General features: G+C 52.6%; 1 protein-coding gene across 1 annotated transcript in view; it reads right to left on the bottom strand.

Annotated features, from left to right (window-relative positions):
* COL27A1 (collagen type XXVII alpha 1 chain) overlaps positions 1–23,996 on the bottom strand; it is a gene marked incomplete at both ends in the record, with an annotated part of 113,963 nt that overhangs the window by 50,697 nt on the left and 39,270 nt on the right. The window contains 10 exons of the mRNA XM_080940188.1: positions 843–896; positions 1,537–1,590; positions 2,684–2,737; positions 5,579–5,623; positions 6,116–6,169; positions 12,867–12,911; positions 15,126–15,179; positions 20,311–20,355; positions 21,433–21,486; positions 23,707–23,751. Of these exons, the coding sequence (XP_080796314.1) occupies positions 843–896; positions 1,537–1,590; positions 2,684–2,737; positions 5,579–5,623; positions 6,116–6,169; positions 12,867–12,911; positions 15,126–15,179; positions 20,311–20,355; positions 21,433–21,486; positions 23,707–23,751 (504 nt within the window). The remainder of the gene's footprint in view (positions 1–842; positions 897–1,536; positions 1,591–2,683; positions 2,738–5,578; positions 5,624–6,115; positions 6,170–12,866; positions 12,912–15,125; positions 15,180–20,310; positions 20,356–21,432; positions 21,487–23,706; positions 23,752–23,996) is intronic.

The following is a 23,996-nucleotide window of genomic DNA, read 5'->3' on the forward strand; positions in this document are numbered from 1 at the left end:
CCGAGGCCAAGGAGCTCTGGATGGAGGATGGGAGCCATGGCCAGGGACTAGGTGGCAGGAAGCCTGAGGTAGACAGAAGCCCTGTTTGGGGTAGCATAATACTGTCAGAGGGGAGCAGGTTATGGAAGCCAGAGTGAGCGTCCACTTGGCATCTAGGGTTAGGCTTGAGATGTGTATGAGCACACGCTGCCGCCAGATGCTCTCCAGCCTCTCCCCCAACTTAGCTGGCATTACCACCCTTTCCTGTCTTATGTCCTCCAGCCAGCCCAAACCCAGCAGCTCCCCTCCTACTCTACCACGTCTAGGAGCACTGAGCCTCAAAAAGTGGTCAGGGCAAGAAGGGTTGAGAGGAGACCCCCTACAAATAGACCTGTAGCTGCCCAAGGGGGTGGACAGCAGCCCTGGAGGGCTTTGGTGATGGCTCAGTAGGAACCACAAGTGTTGGGTCAGCCACCACTGGGGAAGGGCTCTGTGATTAGCTTGGGTAGCCCCTGAGTGAGACGGGACGAGCCGAGCCGAGGAGAGAAGGAAAGCAGAGGTCACTGACCTATGATGCTCTCTTTGTTTTCCTTTCAGTTTTTTGAGATAGAGTCTAGCTACATAGCCTAGGCCAACCTTGAACTCCCAGTCATCCTCCTGCCTCCGCGCCCCACCCCATCCAAGTGCTGGGATCTTAGCACACATGACTGAGTCCGTTTCTAGCTTAGGCTTCATCTCATTTTCTATGTGATCCATACCAACTCCTTCACCATCTCTGGGCACAACACTAAGAGCCCTAGTCAGATGGAGAGAGACAGACAGACAGACACACAAACAGACAGACACAGACAGACATCACATACCTCGGGACCAGGAGGCCCAGGAAACCCAAGTGAGCCTTTGTCTCCAGTTTTGCCCTGTGGAAGACACAGAATCACTACACATACAGGATGGGCACGGCCCCACCTTCCCGAATATCCTATCCTAGGCTGAGGGCAGTTCACGTATTCCGGAACTACACGAGTGAAATTGCCTAGCTGGCTAAAAAACAGAGCAGTTGCTGCAATGGTTCCTGCTATGTGTCCCATCCGGGAGACCCGGGCAAGTCACTTCAACCTTCAGACTCTGGACTTCCACATCAAGAAAGGGAAGTCACCATCCCTGTCCACGGCTTGCTCCTGGAGTGTGGCCAGCTTGCATGCAAAGAAAGTGACGACATTTTAAAAAAGGTGTGGCTCAGTGACATGGGACGCATGGCATCAGTGGTGTCCCTGAGCATGTAGAGTTTAGTTCCAATTGGAGAGCAGTGGTGTGCTGGGCCTGGGACCTATCTAGTACCGAGTGTGACTCCTGCCCCTCAGTTTCGGAAACTCTATCCAGAAAATTGGCCTGGGGTCATGTGTGCCTCTCGTTGCTCACGCCCCAGGACTTCTGGAAGACTAAGGGAAGTCTTAGATGTGGGTGAATTCTATCCATAATCCATAAGCAGATGGAGGGGTACAAGCCTCAACAGCCCAAAGCTACATCAAGGTGGATGGATGATGAAGAAGAACTTACCAGAGGCCCTGGCTTCCCCCGGGCACCTGGGAGCCCTGGCAAACCGTGACTCCCCTGTGGAGAAAAAAAAAGCAAACTAGGTTATCTGAGGGTAACCATGCCGAGAGCATGCGCAGTATCCTCTTGCTAGCCCAGGCCTAGAAATTAGACCTTCAGGAAGGACAAGGGCCTCCCTCTTCCACTGAGCTCATACTTGCCTGTATCCCAACGCCTGGGTACCAGGATTGGGAGCTTCCTTGGCCTAATTACGGGACCCAAGGAATCTTGGTCCACATTGCCCTGCAGTGCACTTCAGGTCTCATGAGACCAGAGTCCAAGAGAAGAAAAGCCAGGCCTGCATGTTATGACACACACATAGAAAATGACTGGGTCGAGACGGGCCGGCTGGGAGGAAGGGACAGGCAGAGGAGCTGTTCTCAGCAGGCCACAGCCGGCCTCTGGAGATCAAGGGCATGCTGGTTCATCCCTTGTTCCTTCTGTCGGCACGGCTAGTCCCTTCCCTCTTCCTTCCCTCCCTCTGGCCAACTTGTCCTTAATTTTCACTGTCTGGAGTGCAGGACCCCAGCAGTGCTGTCAGCCAGTCTAGGGTCCTGTTCCTCAAGGCAATCAGTCTGCAGGAGGCCAAGCACAGGTCCCCAAACTAAGGAGAAAGAGTACTCTGAGCGAGCGACAGACATCGGCCCAGGACATCAGAGGCCACGTTCTGTCTGAGAAAGCAGAGAAGATAAAAACAAAAAGGTGTCTGATCAGAGTGGTGCAGAGGCCAGGAGCTCTGTCCAAAAAGCCTGGTGCTCCCAGGACAGTTCAGCGGCCCTGAAACACAGCCAGGGAGAAGAAAAGCAGGAAAGTATCAGAGGGGTCCAGAGACCTGGCTCCCGTGCCACTGGGTGGGGCACCAGGACTTGACCCTAAGAACAGCTGGAAACCACGGGCGGTATATGAACAGAACAAAGGTGTGGCCTCAAAAGGACAATCTGGGAGCAGTGAGGAAAGGCAGACTGAGATATGTAACAAGGGCCTGGAAACACACATCTAGAGGCCATTATGAGGTCCAAGGAGAAGTAACGGGTGGGTAGATGAGAAATGCCACTTGACAGACAGGCCTTGAGGATTGGAGGTAGGGCTGGAGGTCGCAAGTAACAATTACCTTGTCTCCTTGGAAACCAGGATCTCCCAATACACCCGGCACTCCTTGTTCACCCTGAATACACACCAGCAAAGAGATTAGGACAGGTCCATGCAACCCGGAGGCTCGCCCCCACCCCCATACCCCGAGCAGAGGACCCCAAGGAGCCTTGTGGAGGCTGTTCTTGTGGCCAGAAGTTCTAAAGGGGTCAAGGACCCATCCCCTAGGTAGAGCAAGGGGATCCCTCCCATTCGGAAGCTGCTCAGAGCACGCTGAAGGCCACCTGGCCCTTTCATAGAGAACACTGGGTTTCTCGTAGGACAATTTCTTTATCCTTCTGCCTCTTGAGCAGCCGATGATGTCAGTGCGAAAGGGTGAGAGCTACAGGGATGACAGCCCAGGCACTGCCCGCTGTGAGTTCTCATGTCTTCCTTCCGTACAAGCAGCCGGCTTCTAATTAAATGCTCAATCAGCGATCTCGGGAGACACCCGAGAGCTGGCTTCTTAAGACTGTGTGCAATGAGAGTCAAATGGGCCCTGGCTGAGCTCTGGGTGGGTTCCCTTCTAAGATGGATGGAGAATGTTTGGTGACAGGACTGGCAATGGGAGACCTCCTCTGCTCCTTCCTGGTCCAAATCTGGTAAGTAAGCGATGCCCAGGTCAGAGGGAAAGGCCTCCCTTTAGGGCGGGAGCCATCTTGACAGCGCTTCCTGGTAGCTTACTAGAGCGGCTCACGGAGGCCTCATCCAGCAGCAGGAAGAAGTAGAAATCTCAGAAGACTCTGTGATGTAGCACACAGATAGAGCGTCAGAACAAAATTGGGATTGAAAAAAAAAAGTTTCGGGCTGGAGAGATGGCTCAGCGGTTAAGAGCACTGACTGCTCTTCCAGGGGTTCTGAGCTCAAATCCCAGCAACCACATGGTGGCTCACAACCATCTGTAATGGGATCCGATGCCCTCTTCTGGTGTGTCTGAAGACAGCGACAGTGTACTTATATATAATAAATAAAATTATGAAAAAAAGAAAAAACATTTCTTCTTAAATTGCTTCTTTTTCTTTTTCTATTTGGAAAGTCTTGTGCAAGGTCATAGAATTGGGAAGATTCTCTGTGTGTGTGTGTGTGTGTGTGTGTGTGTGTGTGTGTGTGAGAGAGAGAGAGAGAGAGAGAGAGAGAGAGAGAGAGAGAGAGAGAGAGAGAGAGAGAGACCGGTGTTGCAAATGAAAACAATGGAGGAGTGCTTAAAAGTCATGGAGGAAGCCAAGCCATGACCCAGACAGCCTGGCTTAGGGCCAAGTGGGGACATGGAAGGAGGATACAGGGATGAATGACTGCTCCACGGTCCTCAGAGGATAGAGGCAGCATGCGTGTGGCCTCCAGATCCCAAGCCAGAGACCCTGACTCAGCCAAGAGGCAGGACAGCCCCCCCCCCCCCCATCGTCCAAAACAGCCTCCAGCGACTTCCTCCTCATTCGGTGCATTTCAGAGCTAAACATCAGAAGTGCCCCTGGTGGTACCAGCAGCCGTGACAAGGATGTGAAGGCACCATTGGTCCTTTCCATGTATCCTAGTCCTGCAAACTGGCAGGCAGTCCTGCAAAGCCCTCTGCGGTGATGGCGTCTACTCATGCCCTCTCTCCTTGGCCAGGGCTTCAGCTATTCCACGGAGCGGCTGTCCGGCGTCTCAGAGCAGACAGGATGCCTCATGACCCCCACAAACCCTTCACTTCCAGAGAAGGAAGAAGCATGGAAGGCCCGTACCAGGTGCTGCTTAGAAGGGCCACAACACAGGCTTATGCATGACAGGAGAAGACAGAGGTAGCAACAGGTAGAGTTGAAGCTGAAGTTGGCACCCAATCTCGATGGCTGCCCGAGGAGGCCTGAATAAAAACCATCTGGCTCTATGTATTTGGAGGTGGGGGGAGGCTGGGAAATTCCATTTCCTCAGAGCCCAGGGATTTGGATTTAGCTTCATCCCCAAGCACAGACTTTGATCTGATCAATATCTTCCCTACTCTGGGTTGCAGTTTCCACAGTTGTAATTTGAAGGTTCTAGAGTAAGTGACGTCTCAGAGCCTAATCCACTCCGACCTTGTGACTTTCATTCTGTTCATGGGTGGAACTCTCCGGGGACCCACGTGCCTCCAGAGGACTCAAGGACCCAGCCATCTGATATAGGCACAAGAGGCTGGTTGAGAAGGCACTGAACAGTGAGGCCATTCCCTGTGGATTCTTACGGTGCTGCCCCTAAACATGCCACGTGCGTTGGCTTTTCAGATTCAAACCAAAACTAATGGGAAAGGAAGAGATGCTGGCACATGGCAGAGCCCTCCAATATCCCTCCCCTCCCCGTATCTCCATCAGTCATTCTGATGCTTTGTGATCCAGGCTAGGTAATATCTGTCTCTGGGCCTTGGGACTCACAACAGGGTTTGGCACAGGGCTGAGACAGTGGAAGTTCAGTGGCTGGACTGTTCAGCACAGGCCTAGAAGTGACCTTCCCAGGGACAGTGGAGCATCAGTGGTGCTTTGAGGCTAGTCTGGGTTTCCATAATGCTTCAGCCTAGGTGCTGGATTCTCTAGGACTGGACCCTCAAACCCACACAGGGCTTTGGGTCCTCTGGGATCACCACCCTCCACTCTCTGAGTCGGTGACCCCTGTATGCCTGCTGTCCTGCTCTGTGTTTGAGTTTCACAGGCCAGCCTTGGCTTACCGTAGATCCTTGTCTACTGAACCCTCTTGTCCTGTCTGCCTCAACCCTCAGACCTCCACACCAAGAAGCCAGAAGAAGCCAGATGGAGGGTGCAGAGGACTGAGAAGGGAAGACTCAGTGGAAGGCAGAGGAGCCAAGCAGCAAGGAGTTCTGGGGCAGTGGCATTTGGATAACCCACAGGCAGTAAGGGAGAGTTCCGATCACCTTATCACCTTTCAGTCCGGGCTCCCCCACGCCGCCCATCAGTCCCTGCAAGACAGGTCAAGGCCACAGAGGTCAGAAACTGGCATGCTTCAAGACCCCGAGCTGCGTGCCCACCCTGGATCTCTGTGTTCTTATGAGCAAAGGGGGCAGGGAATGGCTACTTCTCAGGGCAAAGAGAAGCTGCAGGGAACCTCATCCCTGAACCAACCCCAGAGTAGGAAAGGCTGATGGTGAGGACATCGGCTATCCTTGGAGAGTCTCTTTCACTTGTGTGAACCAAGCTCACTGCTTGCCATGAGAGTTTATACGTCTCTGGCCATGCGTCCTACATCCCAGAAACACATTGGCCTCCCGATCAGCTTGTGGACTTAGTGTCCAATGAAGATGTCTGGCCTAAATGACACACATGCTGGCTAGCTCTCGGGCCAAAGAACTAAGCTTCCAGGCAGCCTCTCCCATCTTCCCTCCCAGTGACTTCCGTCTGGGGTTCCCAGTTAGGGTAGGGGCTGAACTTTTAGAAAGACCGCATTAACATACCTTCATGCCTTTCGGTCCTGGGTAGCCAACTGGACCCAATGCTCCCATGTCACCCTGGGAGTGGACAGAGAGGAAAGAATCATGAGAGGTGGCCCCTGGGGACAGAACTGGGATGGAGAATCCCCAAGGTCCAGGGGGCTGGACTGAAGATACAGTTCACACCCTAGGGCTGATCTTGGAATTAGAACTATTCTGCACTGATTGCTTTCCTGGCCAGCTACCATCCCTGAGTTTGGCCATGCCTCAGTAGCAGCCTCACTCCTCCCAGGACTTCTCAAAATACATCAAGACTTCTGTCCACACCATAAAGGACTCATTCTTGACTTCTCTGGACATTGGTCCTGTCTGCAAAATGGGGACAAGGATTTTCTGCACTAGGGCTACGGGAAGAGTTAACTGCAGGCTGATTCTTTGGGGTAAAGGATGAGAAAGACTTCCTGCTCCACAGGGCAGCTGACTATCTCTTCGCTTGGCAGCACTAACGGGGCAATCTGGATGCTCTGTATTGTTTACGGTCTCCAAGATGTTGGACTATAGATAGGGATTCAGCTTTGGATCAGGAATAACAGGATTCTTGGGCCTGGAAGATACAGTGACCCCAGTGGTGTCTTCCACAGGGGCTCCAGATGGCTGGTAGGACACTTCAGAAGCCAGTCAACATGTCCCTTTGATGCTTACTAGCATGAGACAGGAAGAGTGACAATACTTTGTGCCCTAGTGCTGTTCCAAGGAGTAGCCGAGTTAGCAGGTGAGAGGATGTGGTACTGTCTGGGGGCATTGTCACAACTTAAAAGAAATCACTGCCATCAAACAGATAGCGGTCATCCAGGGGGCACTAAAAGCCCCAGAGTACATAAAATAGGGTAACACAGTTCCGGACTCAAAGATGCTGAGATCGGGGAATCTAGGCTTAGCGTGAAGTGGGTGAATTTCCTTTCTTAAATTGTATCTTATGTTTTTAAAATTTTATTGTATGTACGTGAGTCCACTGTCGCTGTCTTCAGACACATCAGAAGAGGGCATCGGATCCCATTACAGATGGTTGTGAGCCACCATGTGGTTGCTGGGAATTGAACTCAGGACCTCTGGAAGAGCAGTCGGTGCTCTAACCACTGAGCCATCTCTCCAGTCCGATTTCCTCTCTCAAAGCCCACTCCTTTCTCTCAAATGTCACTCTTCTCCTTTGCCTCATTGCCACCCCCATGCATGACCATAACTTGGAGCTGTTCCAGGAAAAGAGCTGTTCATCTCAGCTAGTCCATCTCCCCCCACTGACCTAAGGACTGGCTCTGTGGCCTCAACCGACAAACTTGACCTCTCTTGGCATCGGTTCCCTACTGCCCTGCTTCAGGCTCTTGGCAAAGGTCCTGAGGTTGGGGACCAAGGCCAGCCCTGGATAACCAGGCTGTAGGATTTGACCTCCAGCTCCCGTTGGAGCTTCTCATACTCTGGAGTGAGAGGAGAAGCCCAGTAGAGGAGACTGCCAATGGAGAGCTGCAGGAAGGTTAGAGAGCCAGGACATGGGTCATGGGGAGGAGCTTTCAGACTAGACACGCCCATCCCTCCTGCTGGAACAGAGACTAGCTCTGACTGACCCCACTCAGGACTTCAGTTCCCACGTGGCTGGGTTCAGCCCTCCCTGCTGAGCCTCTGCATTCACTGCGAACCTTGCTTTCAGACCCCATCAAGGAGCTGGTCCAAGGGGGGGGGAGAGCACTTCGATCTAACAAGGACGGTCACACCCCAATAAGAGCACTGCAGGGCACCTAGCGAGAGCCCTCGGTTCTCCTGCACTCCATTGCTTTGCAAAACTCCAGCTTTTTACGCCATGGCTCATGCACCAAAGAGATCAAGAGCTCAAGATGCTGGTGCTACACCATGTCCAGCTCTGAAAGAAGGAGAGAGATGACCGTGGTCCCCTTGGAATGGTGGCCAGCGCAGACTCTGTGAGAGGCAGCTCCTCTCCGGGTCAGGAACTCAGGTTGGCTTTTCCTGCGACAGACTAACCTAAAGGTAGCCTGCAAGGGGGCTAGAATCACACAGGCTGGATGATGGGCGCGAGGGACATCCAAAGGCTTTGTGGGTGTTGGGGAAGGAGCCTGGAACAGACACTATGTATTCCCAAGGGGGAATACCTGGCAAAAGAACCCTACATGCAGAAGATTGCAACTGTGGAGAACCAGTGCTGGGGGCAGTAGCTGCACAAGCTAAGTCTTAGAAACACAGGGTTCCAGAGTGGCTACCAAGGGAAGGGAAGGGACACTGCAAGCCACTGTCCCCAGAGGGCATCTCATAGAGCCCGATTGCTGAGTGTTCTCATGAGAACAATGAGGACCCTTATGCCAGAGCCATTCCTAAACTCCAAGACACTGTTTCCCACCATCCCCTTCCTCTAAGGCCCCCACCAAGATCACAACTAACACAGCTGTAAGCAATTAAAGCCCCCCTGCTGTGAGCCCAATTCCAGGGGCAGCCGCCAAGCTCAATCCAGCCAGACTCTGGCTACACCGGCCGGCCCAGGGCTAGTAGTTCATGGCTGCTCATAAATGCAATCAGGAGAGCTGTCAGAGCTCTCCCTGCTCTGCAAGTACTGAAGGGGACGGAGGCAGGACCAGCCCTCAGGAGTTATCTGATTGTCCCAGTGTGAATCTGTGCCTACAAGTCCTGCAGGAGCCACAGAGAGCAAGATCCCAAGAGCATCTCAATCTGGGTTTGCAGGGGACTTTGGAGACCTGTGGGGGGTTGCAAGTCAGGATGCTCCCTCCTTCCCAGAAATCTCTCCTTCCACCTTACAGCTCCTGTAACTGCACCCCAGAACTGTTACCTCCCTGATGTAAACTACTAAGACTTTGTGTCTCACCGTGGAGGTCCTTCCCTCCAGGACTCAAAGCATCCAGTACGGTGGGATAGAGTCACAAACAGTATGTTGTTGAAGCTAGGCAGCTAGCCTTGAAGAAAATCAAGCCTTTTGGGGGCCCCAGGTTAGGGACAGGAAAGTAATCTGGGGGCTCTGATCCTACACCAAGAGCAACCCAGTGGTAGCGATAGAGTTTCAGTGGTGTGTACAGTCTGAGCCTTTGCTAAGGGGCTGTGTGACCTCAGGTAGGTGTGTTGCCCTCTCTGAGCCTGTTTTCTTACCTACCAGAAGGCAACGGGCTCCCTCTTCAGGGCTCGAGTGTGTACTCATTCAGTTCTGATCAGGGTCAGAAATACAGTAGGTGGTAACACCAGTTGACCAGGTTCCTAACGGACTCCCTGCACAGAGGATAGCACCCCCCGCCCCCGATCCATCCGTGACAGCAGTGTTTAGGGACAGCTCACAAGATCTTTTGTTCCCATTCAGTGCAGAAGCCAATAGTCCCTATGTCTCTCAGAACAGAAGAGCCGAGAGAAAATTCTGCGGAGCAGATTCTGACGTGAGCAGTGTCCCGGCATGCCAGGCGTGAGCTCTGATACCAAGACAGAAGCTTCTAAGTCCTCTGGCTTGGAGCCAGCAGGAAGCCACCGGTGGCAAGCGGGGACTGGGGACATCCGATACGTGTTATAAGCAGGACACGCCCCCACTCCCCAAAGAGTGGGCCAGGGCACTATACGACTTCCAGAATTCCAGCATAGCAGATATCTCACAAGCATGCAAGTAGACAGGCGCCCAGTGAGAGGTAGCCTAGTTTTGTGGCATGTCCCCTGCCTGGGCACCTGGGAAACGGGGACAGGTGGCAGGCTGCAAGAGAGGTGCTTCAGCCGACCCCACAGAGGGCAGAGTATGACTTGGTTTCTATTACAAGATGACCATCAAAACATAGACCCCCCCACCAAAGCATCTGAGCATCCACAGTTTAGAAAACCACGGGTGACTCAGTTTCTCATCCTCCTGGATGCCTCAAAACAGCGTCCCTTTCCTTTCCCCAGAAGTTCCTGGCTCAGAGTTTTACACTCAGAGTTCCAGGACCAGAGAGGGCACTCGATCCGGTCTTGGTGGGCTCAGGTCCAACCCAGTGATGCCCACCTAAGGTGCCCAGGTGAGAGATAATTCATTCTGGCAGAGAAGCGAATATGAAAATAAGGACAGTGGCCATAGGAGGACACGAGACAAGGGAGGCTGCAGGGAAGAGGCTGTCTGGAAATCACATGGGCACAAGGCTGCGCACTGCAGGCACACACCAGAGCTTGACCCAGAAGAGGGCAGGAAAGGGGCACTGGGCATAGAAACTGGGGGTTATAGCTTCCAAGCAAACCCCCACCATCTCCTGCTTGACCTGGGGCCCGTTTTCCTACCTTCCAAGAGACACTCTGAGAAGCAAAACAGAAAGCGAGGGGCCGAGTCAAATCTGAATGTCAGGTAAGTAGAATGACACTCTAGCACAAACGCGTCCTACACATTACATCTGGCATCCAAAGCCACCAGGGCAACCAACATTTTGTCTGGCTAATCCTGAGGCTGGAAGAAACCTGCCAAATACCAGAAGGTGCAGAGACAGGCAGTATAGTCTGAGGGAGGAACAGGGACAGAGGCAGTATAGTCTGAGGGAGGAACAGGGACAGAGGCAGAATAGTCTGCGCCCACAGAATCTGTTCATTCACTCAAACAGAACCTATTCTCCTCTCAGTTAGGTCCCAACCTAGAGGATGCTGGGACAATGCCAAATGGGAACATTTGCCAAAGATGACTATCGGGATGTGTGAATATCCCCAAAGATGGCTATCGGGATGTGTGAATATCCCCTCAGAAAAGTTTGGGACCAGTATTGCTCACACCGAAGGAGTCTGAAAAGAGAAGGCTTCTCAATGGACATTTGACCTCAGGAACAGCCTTTCCCAGGGTAACCTGGGCTGAAGACAGGACAGCAATGGAAAATGTGGGCTCTGCTCGGATGGAGTTTCTAACAGCTGAGGTGTTCACATTGGAGCCTAATGAGCAAGCATTTGAAGTGATCCCTTCAGAGCTTCGATAAAAACAGATACTAAGACTTTCAGCGTATGCTCAGATTCTCATGGCCCATACTGCCAAAGCAAGTAGTCAGCAAATTTCTGTTGAATGAACATCAGAGATGAGTGTCTGATTTAATACTTTCCCATCCCTAGCCAAGACAGACATCACTGTCGACTGTAGCGTCTTCAGCCAAGGATATGACTAGCTAACCGTAGCATTCCCAGCCAAGGCAGACATCACTAGGCAACTGTAATACCCTCTCCTACTAAGTTCCAATGTACAATGCTACCAGACTTGTAACAGAAAAATAAAAAATAGCTATTATTATGATGAGTTCTTCTGGAAGCCTTTTCATGTTCTAAATACTGCTTAAGTGTTAAGCTACGCACATTACCGATCAATCCGCCAAAGCAATTACTAGAATAATACTCAATATATAGGTAAAGAAACCAAAGGACAGGAGGGCAGGAAATGTATCTAGGACTTGGGATTATATGGATGAGTGAAGTAGGACTTGAACCCGGGCGATGGGGTTCCAGGGCCTAGACTGGATTATGTGCATCTGTGATCCCAGAACAAATAAGGACAAAGATCCTATGTGACAGAGGGTTTCTGAGGTTCATAGAGGCGAGACTGTCACTGAGGACCAGGGCCAAGAGGTCGACCTGACCCATGTCCTCTAACCAGGCTCTGTTCCCATCTGCCTGGGCAGAAGAGACAATCTGGGGGACTCAGGGCCCTCTTCTAAGGATAGACTACGCTGGGGAACGGGGTTCATCATACTCCTGTTAACCCCACCTCCAGCCTCCATCTGAACGAAATTCTCAGCACAGTTGCTGGAAGGAAGCCAGCCCTCCTGTCTGGTGGGGGGGGGCATCTTGTACCTGCTATTGCTACACCACAAGTTTCATAGGACTAGAGCAGAGGAGCACATTCGGGGGGGGGTCTCTGCGGTTATCTCCAGGCTTTGGCCTCTCACTGGCCCTTGGGGCTGATTCCAAGGCCAAGAATAGCTCTGGAGGTCCGGCAGCAAGTCCTTACACTGAATGGCAGAGCCACTTGCCAGGGCCCTTCCAGCCCAGAACAATCAGAGTCTCTGTCTCCTCCAGCTCCTCAGCCTCTTGGGCCTGGGCATCTCAGCAGGTAACAGTCATGCCAATAACACTATAGTCCACTGATTCATTATTTACAGAGAGCTGGAGCAGGCCACACCGTACCCACACCCCCTTTCATTCTCACAACGAGGAGTCTAAGAGGACTCCGGCCAACCCCCATTCCATCAATGACGAAACTAAAGCATAGAGATTCCAAGTGACATGGCCCAGGTCACATGACCAGGATGTGACCGAGGTGAGACTTGAACTTGGCCTTCCTGCTCCAAAGTCAATGCTTTAAGGAAAAGGGTGATGAAGGACTAGAGTCCCTGCTCCACTGCTAGCCACAGTCTTCCTCTGGGCCTGAGCCCTTCACAGGTTGAATGGCTTGCTATCACACTGACCTACTGGTCTGCAAATCAAGGGCCAGGCAACAAGCCTAAGAATGGTTGGCAGCCCTGTGCTCCGAGACTCATCTTCATCTAACTGATGAGGGAGAAGACTCCAGGGAGGTAGGAAAGTATCTGCTGTCACCGCATGCATGGCTCTGGCTTTACTCTTCTATTTCCTTGCTTCTCCTCCTCCTCATCTTCCTTATCCCCCTCATCCCTTTGAAGGCTTGATTGAAGAGGCCCCTTTTGACTCTCCTGCAAGGCCCTTTGCCTGCTCCTCACACCCTGGCTACCCCACCTTTGCCCAACTTGGTCCTAGGCACGTGTGTACTTACGATGAGCCCGAGCACTCCTGGTGGCCCTGGTAGACCAATGTCTCCCTGGAAATACAGAAATCAAGGTGGTTACTGCCCTGTCTCCCCTACACCACGCTTCATGCGGGTGCTGTGTGGGACCATTGGGAGCCGACTTCCCTCTTCCCGAGCACAGCCCCTTAAGTGGTCTTACAAGCTTACTGTCGGGTGTGTAGTACACTCCCCTCCACTATCTACCCCATCTGTAACTTCCAAGCCCAACCCCTTCCAGACTCTAGACGGAGAGGTCACAGCCGGGTGGGGCTGGACCAGGCCCTAAGCAGGTGGAGGTGTTTTTTTTCTCTTGGTGAGATTTTAGAGGTGAGTGGTATGCTTAAGGTCAGAGGCAAGCAATGGAGACATCACATGGAGGTCCTGTTGCCATTCCTGGGGTTTCCAAGGTGCTGAGGGTACAGCAGGGTCCAGAGGATGGGGCAATGTGAGACTGACCCTCCAACTCCAGGCCTCCAAAGCTTTATAAATGGACCATTTAATGTCCACACCAGGGGTGGGGGGGAACATGGGGGAAGAGCCTGGTTCAAGCTCAAAAGCATAAAGTCAGGAATAAAAACTGGTTCTGCCAACAGACTCATGGTGAGAAGTGCCAGCCTCCCGTCAGGGCTGTCCTTGTTCGTACAACTGCGGGACTACCGAAAGGGAAATACCAAGGTCTCTCAGCCATTCCACGGCAGAGCTGGTGTCAAGGCCAGAGGATTGTTCTATTCCTCAGGCCCCAAGGTAAAAGGTGTCTTCCCCAACCCAAGGGAACTGCAGGAAAGGTCGCTTCCGTTGGTTAGGACATTAATCTAGTAAGCCTAGACTGGGGGAAGGTCCTAGCTCTCTTGCAAACCCTTGAAAGGTATCTTGTTTCACCCAGAGACTCCACCTCTCTTTCCCCACCCCAGTTCTTCTGTTTTCCCCATGGGCTGTTCCTAATCTGCCAAGCTTCTCCATTCCTCCCAGCTCTCCCCAGCCAAGTGCAATGGACTAAAGGGGTAGCAGTGACACCAGGATGCGTGGCACCTTGGGGATGCCTGGCACCAATGACAACTGTCCACTACAATGGCTAAGGCCTCCCATCCTCTAAAGCGTGTGTTCTGACCTGCACTTTGGGAGGGAAACTGGGGTGTAGAGGTGTGAACTGGTTTCCCAGGGCGCACACACTCCAGGCTCCTGGTTCTAAGGCCACAGCCTTGTCCCCAGAACATCTGGCTAGGTCAGACTCAGGAGTATTTACGGAGTTGAAATGGACTGACGAACGTTAGGGTGCTGATGGAAAGCCATTGGGCAGGGCTGGGCCTGGCTGCCGGTAGAGAGCCCCAGGGAAAGATGAGGACCAGAACAGGTAGGTGAAAGGAAAAAAAAGATATCCGGTGGTGAGAAAATCTAATCTCCTCACGCAGGGTACCAATGTTGTGAAAAGATGACGTCTCAGTTTCAGCACCAATGTTAGGGGAAGGATGAAGAGAGTTGGGGGCATGTTGCCCATGGAGGTGTGGTGAGGCCTGGGGACAAGGGAGATGCCTTTGGGGGGGCCATGTTGGGAATCCCTTCCCCCTGAGGGACCAGCCACATAATCGTATAGTACATTATGGGGGAAGGGAAAGGGGAGAGGAGGGGCAAGGTGGGAGAGCAAGGGAGCAAGAGAGAGAGGAGGGGTCAAGCAGCCCCTTTTTATAGTGTCAGGTCACTGGGGCGGAGCATACCTGGCTATTGCCAGGTAACTGAGGGGTGGGGTTTACAGAATCCCAACAGTAGGTGTTCCTGAGAATATTGGCCACTGCACCCCAGACTGAGATATCTCACCCAGGGTCTGGAGCTAGAACAATAAGGGAAAATGGACACCCTAGGGGAGACCAATTTATCTCCTTGCAGCAAGCTGGGCCTCTGCATGTTTACAAACTGTAAACCTGAAGACCTATAAACCTGGCTCTGCCTCCAACAAAGCTGTTGCAAGGGCCTTTTACCAAAGCAATCCACCTATAAATGGTCTGGGGCTTCCTATGGTGGCAGTTCCATCAGACAGAAGCTCCAGAGACTGGGGACAGCCTGCAGCTCAGCAGGCAGGGACTCTCCAGGAGGGCACAGAGTACCCACAAAAGAAAGGGGTTCAGAGAAGTATTTCCATTTTTCCAAGGGCACTCATAGGGCAGGAAACAACCCAGGTCTGTCTGAACCCCAAACACAGGCTCTTGCAGTCCCCTGTACTCTGGCCCGTTAGCAAGCATGGAGGATACTTACAGGGTTCCCATCAAGTCCAGGGGGGCCTCTTTCCCCAAAGTCTCCAGGGAAGCCCTGAAGGAATGAGAGAGAAGAAATGTGGAGGTTAGTGTTCAAGACTGCAGTTTGGCGCTGAGCCACACCCCCAGCAGGATGCAAGGACAATATCTGAGCAGGCTCACTTCTCAATCTGGGGTTCTGAAGTCTTCCCTGCTATCCACAAACACTGGCACAATGGAACCAAGGGACAGGCCACAGCTGATCTGAGAGATGGGACAGGCACCACTCCCAGACCGGGGCAGGAAGTGACAGACCTAGACCACTGCAGATTGCCGAAGTTTGTACTGCATCTTCCTCAGAGCCTACTGGCCTCAGTTTCCCCACTGGTCAAAGGAAGGCTCTGTGGCTGTGCCGTGCACTTCAGAAGCCATACTGTGGAATTATCATCCCTATGTTACAAGCTAAGGCTGTGACCAGGAAAGTGGCAAGGTCACTCCAAGCCATACTGCAAGGGAGGATCGGCACTGTGGCCACCAGCCTGGGCAGGTCTGGCCCCTCAGCCCTTCTGTGACCTGACTAAGAAGCTCCACAGTCCTCAGGGAGCCAGGCAGCTGGAAAAACATCAGCTGTGGGGAGGCCTGGGGGATGGGGGTGGGGAATCCATTCCTACTTCAAAGGGAAAGGAGGGATTTAGCTAGAGCCTGTAAACTCCTTCCCCTCTTCCAGTTCCAACTGTGGCTTTCCCAAGATAAATGACAAGCGCGCAGCTCACATTTTCCTGACAGAAGGAATGAAAAGAAAGGCAGCCAGACTGTGATAACCCCTTCGGAGGAGCCTCAGGCTTTAGCTTGCTAGTACTTTCTGGATATCCAGCAAACATCCAGCAAGAACAAGAAAGAATAAGGAAGGAAGGAAGGAAGGAAGGAAGGAAGGAAGGAAGGAAGGAAGGAAGGAAGGAAGGAAGGAGTGAAGGAAGGAAGCCCTAGGAAACAGTCACATAGTCTGTACCACTGAGCAAGGACCCTGACTGTGTTTCTGAGCTAGTAGGAATGTGAGCATATAGGTCCTGTTCCTGAACTGGCACAGAACAGTGACATTCATTCCCCAGGACTCATGGGCTCATTCAGACCCCAGAAAATGCAGAGACATTTGATGGGACTGGGACCAGGTTGTCGTCTGGGTTGTTGTCTGGCGTGCAAGGCTGCACGTGTGTCTGATGTCCACCCCTGGGGAAACGGGACTCATCTTATTTCACTGACCAGGAATGCTGAGGCTCAGGCAGGAAGTCACTTGACCAAGTTGATAAAACCAGTCTGTGGCTCAGGTGAGCTTGGGTTCTGCTTCTGTCCAGGCTCACTCCTGTGAGTTCCAAATGGAGTAGCCTGGTCTAAGGAGTGACGGTGTCCACCTAGGACACAGGTGACTGGGTGCTGCCACGCACAGTCTTGTCTCTGTGGCATGCACCCAACCCACACAAGCTTCCTCTTCCTGTGTCCTAGGAGTCTCGGCTAGCTGACACTAGCCTTTTTTCCGAACGAGATCCGTTGACTCGTGCCACCTCTTGGGGCAGGAGCCATCTGCCAGGTGGGCTGTGGTATAGGACAGCTTTTGAAGGCACTGACTTTCTCTTTATGGTGGTTGTAGAGGCTGGGGCAGGGTGTGAGGGCAGTCACTCATGAAATGAAGACAAAATATAGCAGGGAACACCCTGGCCGGCTCCATAAGGTCCCAGTGGCAAGACCTGGGACTTGCTGGTTCTATACTCTAGGTTCAGGGTCTAGAGGAGACCAGGGCCACCCTGTCTTCTCCAGGCAGCTGTGTGATGGGCTGGGTAGACATTCACTGTGCTGATTGAGGGCTGATCCCAAAATATATGCTAGCCTAGCGTGATCTAGAGACAAGGCTGGCGAGGAAGAGAATGTATTGGTGTATCCTGGGCACAAGACCTGTGGTTTCTAGGTAGCAGCACACGGTGCCCCAAGCTGGCCCACTACTCTCCTCAGACCCAGCAGCCAGGCCAACAGCTCCAAACCACCATGGCTCTACCGCCAAGAAGACTCTAAGAAGCTGAGTTATGTCTGCTTTACTTCAGAGACTATTAAGACCAGGGAGGGTCTCAAGACACTGCCTTCTGAAGGTTGAGTTTAAACCTCAGTGAGGCCGTGTTGCAGTTCAGGAGCAGACTGGGCCAGCCTGTGAGTGACAGTAGACAAAGCCATGACAGTAACAACCAACCGCAGCAGACCCAGGAAAGGGACTCTGTGCCGACCCAATTTCAGACATCAAGAGATCCAGAGATGTTAAGAAACCTGTCCGAAGTCACACAGCTATCGGGTAGCATGGTTGGGATTTGAATCCAGGCAGTCTGGCCCCGGAGCTGGTTTATGTGGTGACGTCAAGCAGAAACAGAAGAACTAGAAGTTGAGCATCTCAAAGGGACATCACTGCTCCAGACAAATGCATATCAAATCCAGTTCTGCCTGAACATAGACAGTGGCCTAGGGGACCAACCCTTTTTCATCTCCGGTTTTCCACCACTGATGGAGTCTTGTGCCTTTTATTTTAAAAAGACTGTTAGGCAATGTTGAAGCTTCAAAGATTCGGGAACAATTAAAGGTGGCCTGAGACGGAGGAAGCCCACAGCTTAGGTGAATGAAAGTTTTCTGCACCCGTAGGAAACTGAGATTCAAAGCTCCTGCCACTCCACCCTCTAGCAGACGGCCATATCCAGCAGCTACCCAGGGCCTCTCTTCTTTGCCCAGTTGGCCATCCAGTGCCTACTGGCTGTGCCTTATGTATGCGTGATGAAGACACATTAGCTTATGGCAGCAGGCACTTCCTTCTTCCGGTGCCCCAACCCCTGACTGCAGCAGCCTGGCCCATGGCCCAAGGAATGAACTTGGCTCACTGCCGGACCCCGCTACGTGGCTCCTCCATTTCCCCAGGTCGGGCCCCTTTGGGTCTGAACGCCTTGCCTTACACTGTGAGCAGAACCAGGCCCCGGCGGAAGAAAATAGACTAAGGCAAGGTTCCGCCCTCCTCCCTCTGGATGGCAACAGCCCACAGGGCCAGAGGTGTGGACAGCAATGTGCCAAGGCCCAGACATCTAAAGGCATTCCAGCCAAGCTCCTGCCTCCAGAATCTACTTCTCTGCTACGGAGGATGGAGTCAGGGCCAGGGCAGCCTAAGCATTCAACAGATGACCTACTGAGCTTCCAGGCTCTGTCTCCTAGCCTGCAAACCAGCTACCCCTTCAAGTCCTCGGCAAGGCCAAGCTAAGCATCATTAACAAATCCGTGCCAAGCACAAATGCAACACTACACTACTAGTCAGGGGTGATATCCATCATAGGGCTATTCAACAGCCTCCAGGAGGAGCTATGAACCTAGAGAGGTGTAATAGCTAAATATTTAATTTCTGGAAGTCTCTCCACACGTCTAACTTGCATGTGTTCTACTGTACTTGAAATCAGCTGATAGGGAAGGCCCCCGAGGTCCCCAGACCCCTTGTTTCATGATGCAGATCATGTTCTACGCTGTCCTGTGAAAGAAACTAGAAAAATCACTTGAGTTGTGCTATCAAGGGAGAAAGATGGAAACAGGCAGGCAGAAGTCTCAAAGACTCACAGGCCACCAACACCTGGGACTCACATCTAATGAAAAGCCAGACCCTCCCCCTCATCTGTTCAGGCCTCAGTTTCCCCATGTGGGGATTATATACTCTCTCCTTCACTATCTGATGACTGGGAAAAGCCCGGGGCAGGAATTCCTGTGTGTCCTCAGGTAAGCTCTCAGCATCTCTGAGTCACACAGTGAGAGACAGAGCTGGGGCTGCCTTCCTCACTCTGTGTTGGCTCAGTTAGAGCAGCCAGGTCCAGGCCCATGTGCAGTACGGTGGGGGATAGGAGTCCCCAGAGCAGTGAAGACAGATCCAGAGAGAGAAAGAGAGAGAAAGAGAGAGAGAGAGAGAGAGAGAGAGAGAGAGAGAGAGAGAGAGAGAGAGAGGGAGAGAGAGAGAACGCTAGACAAGAAGACTCACTGTAGCCTCTTTCTAGAATCAATGAGAGAGTCTGGCTAGGTTATGGCTCAGCCATCTGCTGTGCATAACCCTGAACCAGCCGGGCCAGAAGTCCTGCCAACTCTACGCAACTGCCAACATTTTATACTTGGACCTTCTTCCAACATTACACACTCTCATTCTAGCACGAGAGGCAAAGCAGGGATAAGAGCTCTAGGCTCCACTGGAGGAGAGAGGAGTTGATGGGGAGAGACCCTGTGGGAAACACTTTGGGCTATCAAGGGTCTGAGGTTCGGATCCGGACTTTGCTACCAGTTTGCTGTGTGACCCTGGTCAAGTGGCTTGCATTGTCTAGCCAGTGGTCAGTTGAACTAGGTGACCGGGATCCTCAGGTTGGAAAGCAACCTGCAGGGTGGCAGCAGAGAGCTAAGCCACCAATCGGCCCTGTAAGAAAGTTGTCTTGGTGACAGTCAGTCACAAGGCCTTATTTAAAGGTCTATCTCTTAGAGCCTCAGTTTCCACTTCCGGAATCAATGGCTTTCCTAACAGAGTCTAGGACACCTACTTTTATGATATTGGTACTATTTGGTATTTCCAAGAGTCAGTCCCGGATGGCCCCTGCTCCAACTCTTCAGAGGCCGAAATGCCTTGGACACATTACTTAACCTCCCTGAGCCTTGCTTTTCCCTTTATGCCCTATAGATGTCTGGAGAAGAGGAAAACTAATTTCTTATGGCGACGAAGAGGCCTAAACTGAGCCAGTGGATTTGGGTGGGAGTCAACACTGAATCATTTCTGGGACTACTCTTGTGGCCTATCACACTTCCTAGTCTAGCCTCGCATGCGCATGAACGAAGACAGAATGGGTGACCTGATACTGTCTGACACCATGGAGACGATGTGCTGCCCAGGTGAAGACTCAGGTCCCCTGCGGGGTGCTAATACCTGCACAGAAGCCCGAGACATAAAGCCTTCCCCACAAGTCGCTGAAGCACATAGAGACAGAGGGGCCACCCAGAGCAGCAAGAACCCCAGGCAGCATCTCCGGCCAGCGCTTGCACCTGGTTACCCCGCCCTCCACCCAGAGCAGAGGCAGACAGTGCCAGGTCTCAGGGACCAGCAATGTAGCGCGGCTAGTGGGAGGTGGGGTACTTATCGAGTCTGCGTAATAGACACGGAAAATCTTTACCGGCCTACCCATCTCGCCCCTCTTGCCAGGAATGCCAGGGAGACCCTGTAGAGGAAAGAGAAGAGAGATTATCATCAAGCTCTAGGGGTCACCTACCACACCCATAAAAAAGCCCTGGGTAGTCTGGAATGTTTGCCCAGAACATGGCTCCAGCTGCATGTTCACTGCAGAGCTATGGGTTGGGGCGGCAGCGGGGGCGTGGCGGGGGGGCTCATAAACACCTACTGGGAAGACTCTAAAGAAAGCAGCCAGCACTCCTAGCATTCAGCAGGTGCTCACTAAGTGCACCTTCGTCTGCTTTCCTGTAATGCTCTGTATTTAGCTTAATGACAGGGTTACAACTGAACTTCCAAGTACAGGCTCTGGGGAGAAAGGAGCATGTATTAATGTCGCCCGCCCTAAAGGTCTGTGGGAAGCTCTTCCCTGACTTGGACACTTGGTCTGGAGGGCAGAGTATCTTGGGAAACCCTGAAGCCAATCTATATACATCCTCAGGGCCCAGGACAGAGTCAGGCATCCATGATGTCCCCTGTCCCTGCTGCCACCAACGTCAGCTACGATGCTTCTGCCCGGGATCCCTGGCCTGGCATCTGACACCTGGCTCTGTCCCCACCCTTCTACCAGACAAGCCTCACGACACTTTGTAAAGCAGCCAGGCGCCCGTGCCAGTGCACGCCTGTGCCAAAGGGAGGAGAGACTACTTGGAGCTCTGTGGGTGGCCTCTGTCTTAGCTACTCAACCCCTGTCACGGTGGCAGGAAAGTCATAAACAGTGGTAATCTATACGCATAGCTACGGTCAATAAACCTTTAATTACAAAACAGCCAACTGGCCATCCCTGCAGAACACTCTCCTCTGTTGAGCCCCTTGTCCACCGTCACTGCTCTAAGTACATAGAACACCAAATCTGGGGTCCCCCCTGCCTTGTCCCCGACCACCAGTGCTGTAACAGTCAAATATGCACATGCTGTTTCCTGGGCCTCGCCCTGCCTACGCGCGCCTCTCATGGATGCCATTTCCTGGTCCTCGCCCTGCCGAGGCGCGTCGCTCATGGATGACGTCAGCAGACAGTCTGCCACGCAGAGGAAGTCAAGGGCGACGGTGCACAGACAAACACACTTACCCGCTCTCCATCCGACCCTGGCAGGCCAAAGAGCCCCGGAAGCCCGATGTAACCCTAGAAAAGAGCAGGTGGGGATCAGAGAGGTTAAGCACGGGGTGCAGTTAGCCCAGCCTCCCTGCTGCCATCCCACGGCCCGGTCCTCTGTGGTGGCGACTCCAGGGGTCCTCGATGACATAGACCTTGAGGCAAGTGTATATGCCCGTGGACTGCATGGTGCTGTGTCCACGATGTAGTCCAAAGGCACATACGCTCACACCAGGGAGGGCAGCATAGGACGGCAGAGGCCCGGCACCCAGCTTGCGACCTGTGGAAGGAAGCTAGTACCCAGGTTAGATGCTGCAGGGCTGTCAGATCTGCCTGCCTTGCGGATGGGCCCTACAGTGCTTCCTCCTAGAGCTTGCCAAATACTGCCAGTCAGCATGGCCACCCCAGAGAGCTGACACCGTGCCAGGCCCATGGGTGCTTGCTCCTGAGTTAATTCTGCCAAGAACCCCAGAGACCAGAGGTGGTACCAATTTGTATTCGGCTAATTTGTGTTCAGCTCAAAGGCCACCCGGGCCCCAGTGGACTTAAGAACACGGGTTTGTCACCGTTTTATGTCGGTGGTCCAGAGCAAATGTACTTGATTTCCAGACCCCAAGCCTGAGTCCCCTGTGAGCCCCCAACCCGGCATCCCCTGCCTACCTCATGGCGTTAGAACCATGACACACACAGCCTACCTCCAGGGCTCTCCCTTCTAGTACCAAGAATGCAGGTCAGAGCAAGCTCATCTCCCTAGCGTTCCTCAGCATCTTGGTACACGGTCTCTCTCTTTGCCTCCCTTGTGCTCTGATAACTTTTCAAGGATGAGGATGCAGTTCAGGGCTCATGCCATTAGACGCTGCACCACAGCCCAACAATAATTATGCCTGCCAAGCTCAAGCTACCTGCTAGGCTCGGCTCGACGCTTTGCACACGCTAAGCACACGCACGAGTCCTAACTTGGACATTTGGTGAGAAAGTTGTCAACTGTAAAGTTCACACTCGAGAACCTCACAATCAAGTTGCAAAAAAAAAAAAAAAAAAGAAAGAAAAAGAAAGACCCCCCTCCATCTTATGGAATGTTCTGGGTTTATTATTATTTCTCATCGAGTTGGGCTGAATCCATAGCTATCCCTAGGACAAATGTACACGGGCTACAGACTCTACTCATGATGACATGGTGTCTTCACAACGCTCCTGGTGGGGGTTATTAAAATTCTAGACAGCTGAGTACATCTAGGTCCAGAGAGGTAAGGTGATCTTCCCCTGGTCACACAGCTGCAATATAGCAGAACTGGTCCCTGAATTCAAACTGTGGTTCCTAGGCTCACACCCCTAACCAGAGTGTCACAAACACTCATTTCAGGAAGACTGGTACCAGCTCTTCTTCCCCCGAATACCTCAGCACTCAGCTTGATCAACAACCACCATCTTAACCACTATGCCCTCCCTGCCTCTTCTGTAGAGACTCGTGGCTTGTGTTCACAGATTAATGTCCTTAGAGAAGCCTAGTGACCATCTGGGGTCAGTGACAGAGTCTGTCGCTGGGGTCTCTGAGTCAGTCATGAGGCAAGGCTGGTGTGGGTGGTGTTCCTTTACATACAAGAGGCAGAATGGGAAGGTGGCTGCCTTGGGCCCTGGGTACTTTTGATAGCATCTAGATGTTCCCTCTGTGGCCACTACTCAAGGGAGCCTCATGAGAGAGACCCAGAACCCCAGAACAAGAACTGCACTGACTCTGCATGTCCTGTATGTCTAAGGGACCTTGCCTTCCTGTGCTGTGCCCACCACCACAACTATTAGACTGTTGCAGAGACAAAGGCCAGTAATGGATCCATACTGGCCCTCCAATCTACCACAGCTCAGAAAAGGACATGTCACTGAGGATCTTCCCAGACTGGCAGCCATGTGATCTACTTGCTGAGCATTTCTTGAGAGACAGCAGACCCCACTTCAAGACACTTGAATCCAGTCTCGGCAGCAGCTTGGCAGAGCTACCCATGCCCTCCGAGGCCAATGTCCATTGTCTTTCTACCTCCATTTCCCTATTCAGCATACCCAGAACCTTCTCTACCTCCCTTCTGGGAGATCCCATAAGAAGTGTTACTTTGGCAGTTCTAGGCAGACGGAGTTTAATGATCGTCAAGGCTTAGCCCCATCCCTCTAACAGCCCTGGTCTCCCATCAACCCATAGACAGTCCAGTGATGTCTACTCAGGCTCCACCTGTATGGGACTAGCCCAGAAGTACTTACCCTGCTGCCTTTGGGGCCAGGGTCTCCTACAGGTCCAGGGAACCCCTGAAACAGAAATATGGAAGGCAAGGACACATGGAGACGCCTTCCCTGCTGCCAATGTCTCGGGGCCAGTCTTGTCTTGGGCTTCAGCTGTCCTTAAAAGCATCCATGTCATGGGTTGAACCAGAGGTAGCTCAGGGGGAGACTGGTCTTGGGAATGCCTTTTCTAAGCCCTAGTTCTCCTACAGAACCCCCTAACCTGCAGCATTGTGGCTGGGTCTAATCCCTAGCCAGCCCTTTCCTGAGGG

Source organism: Micromys minutus (assembly GCF_963924665.1).
Source record: "Micromys minutus genome assembly, chromosome: 28".
NCBI classification, from domain to species: Eukaryota; Metazoa; Chordata; class Mammalia; order Rodentia; family Muridae; genus Micromys; species Micromys minutus.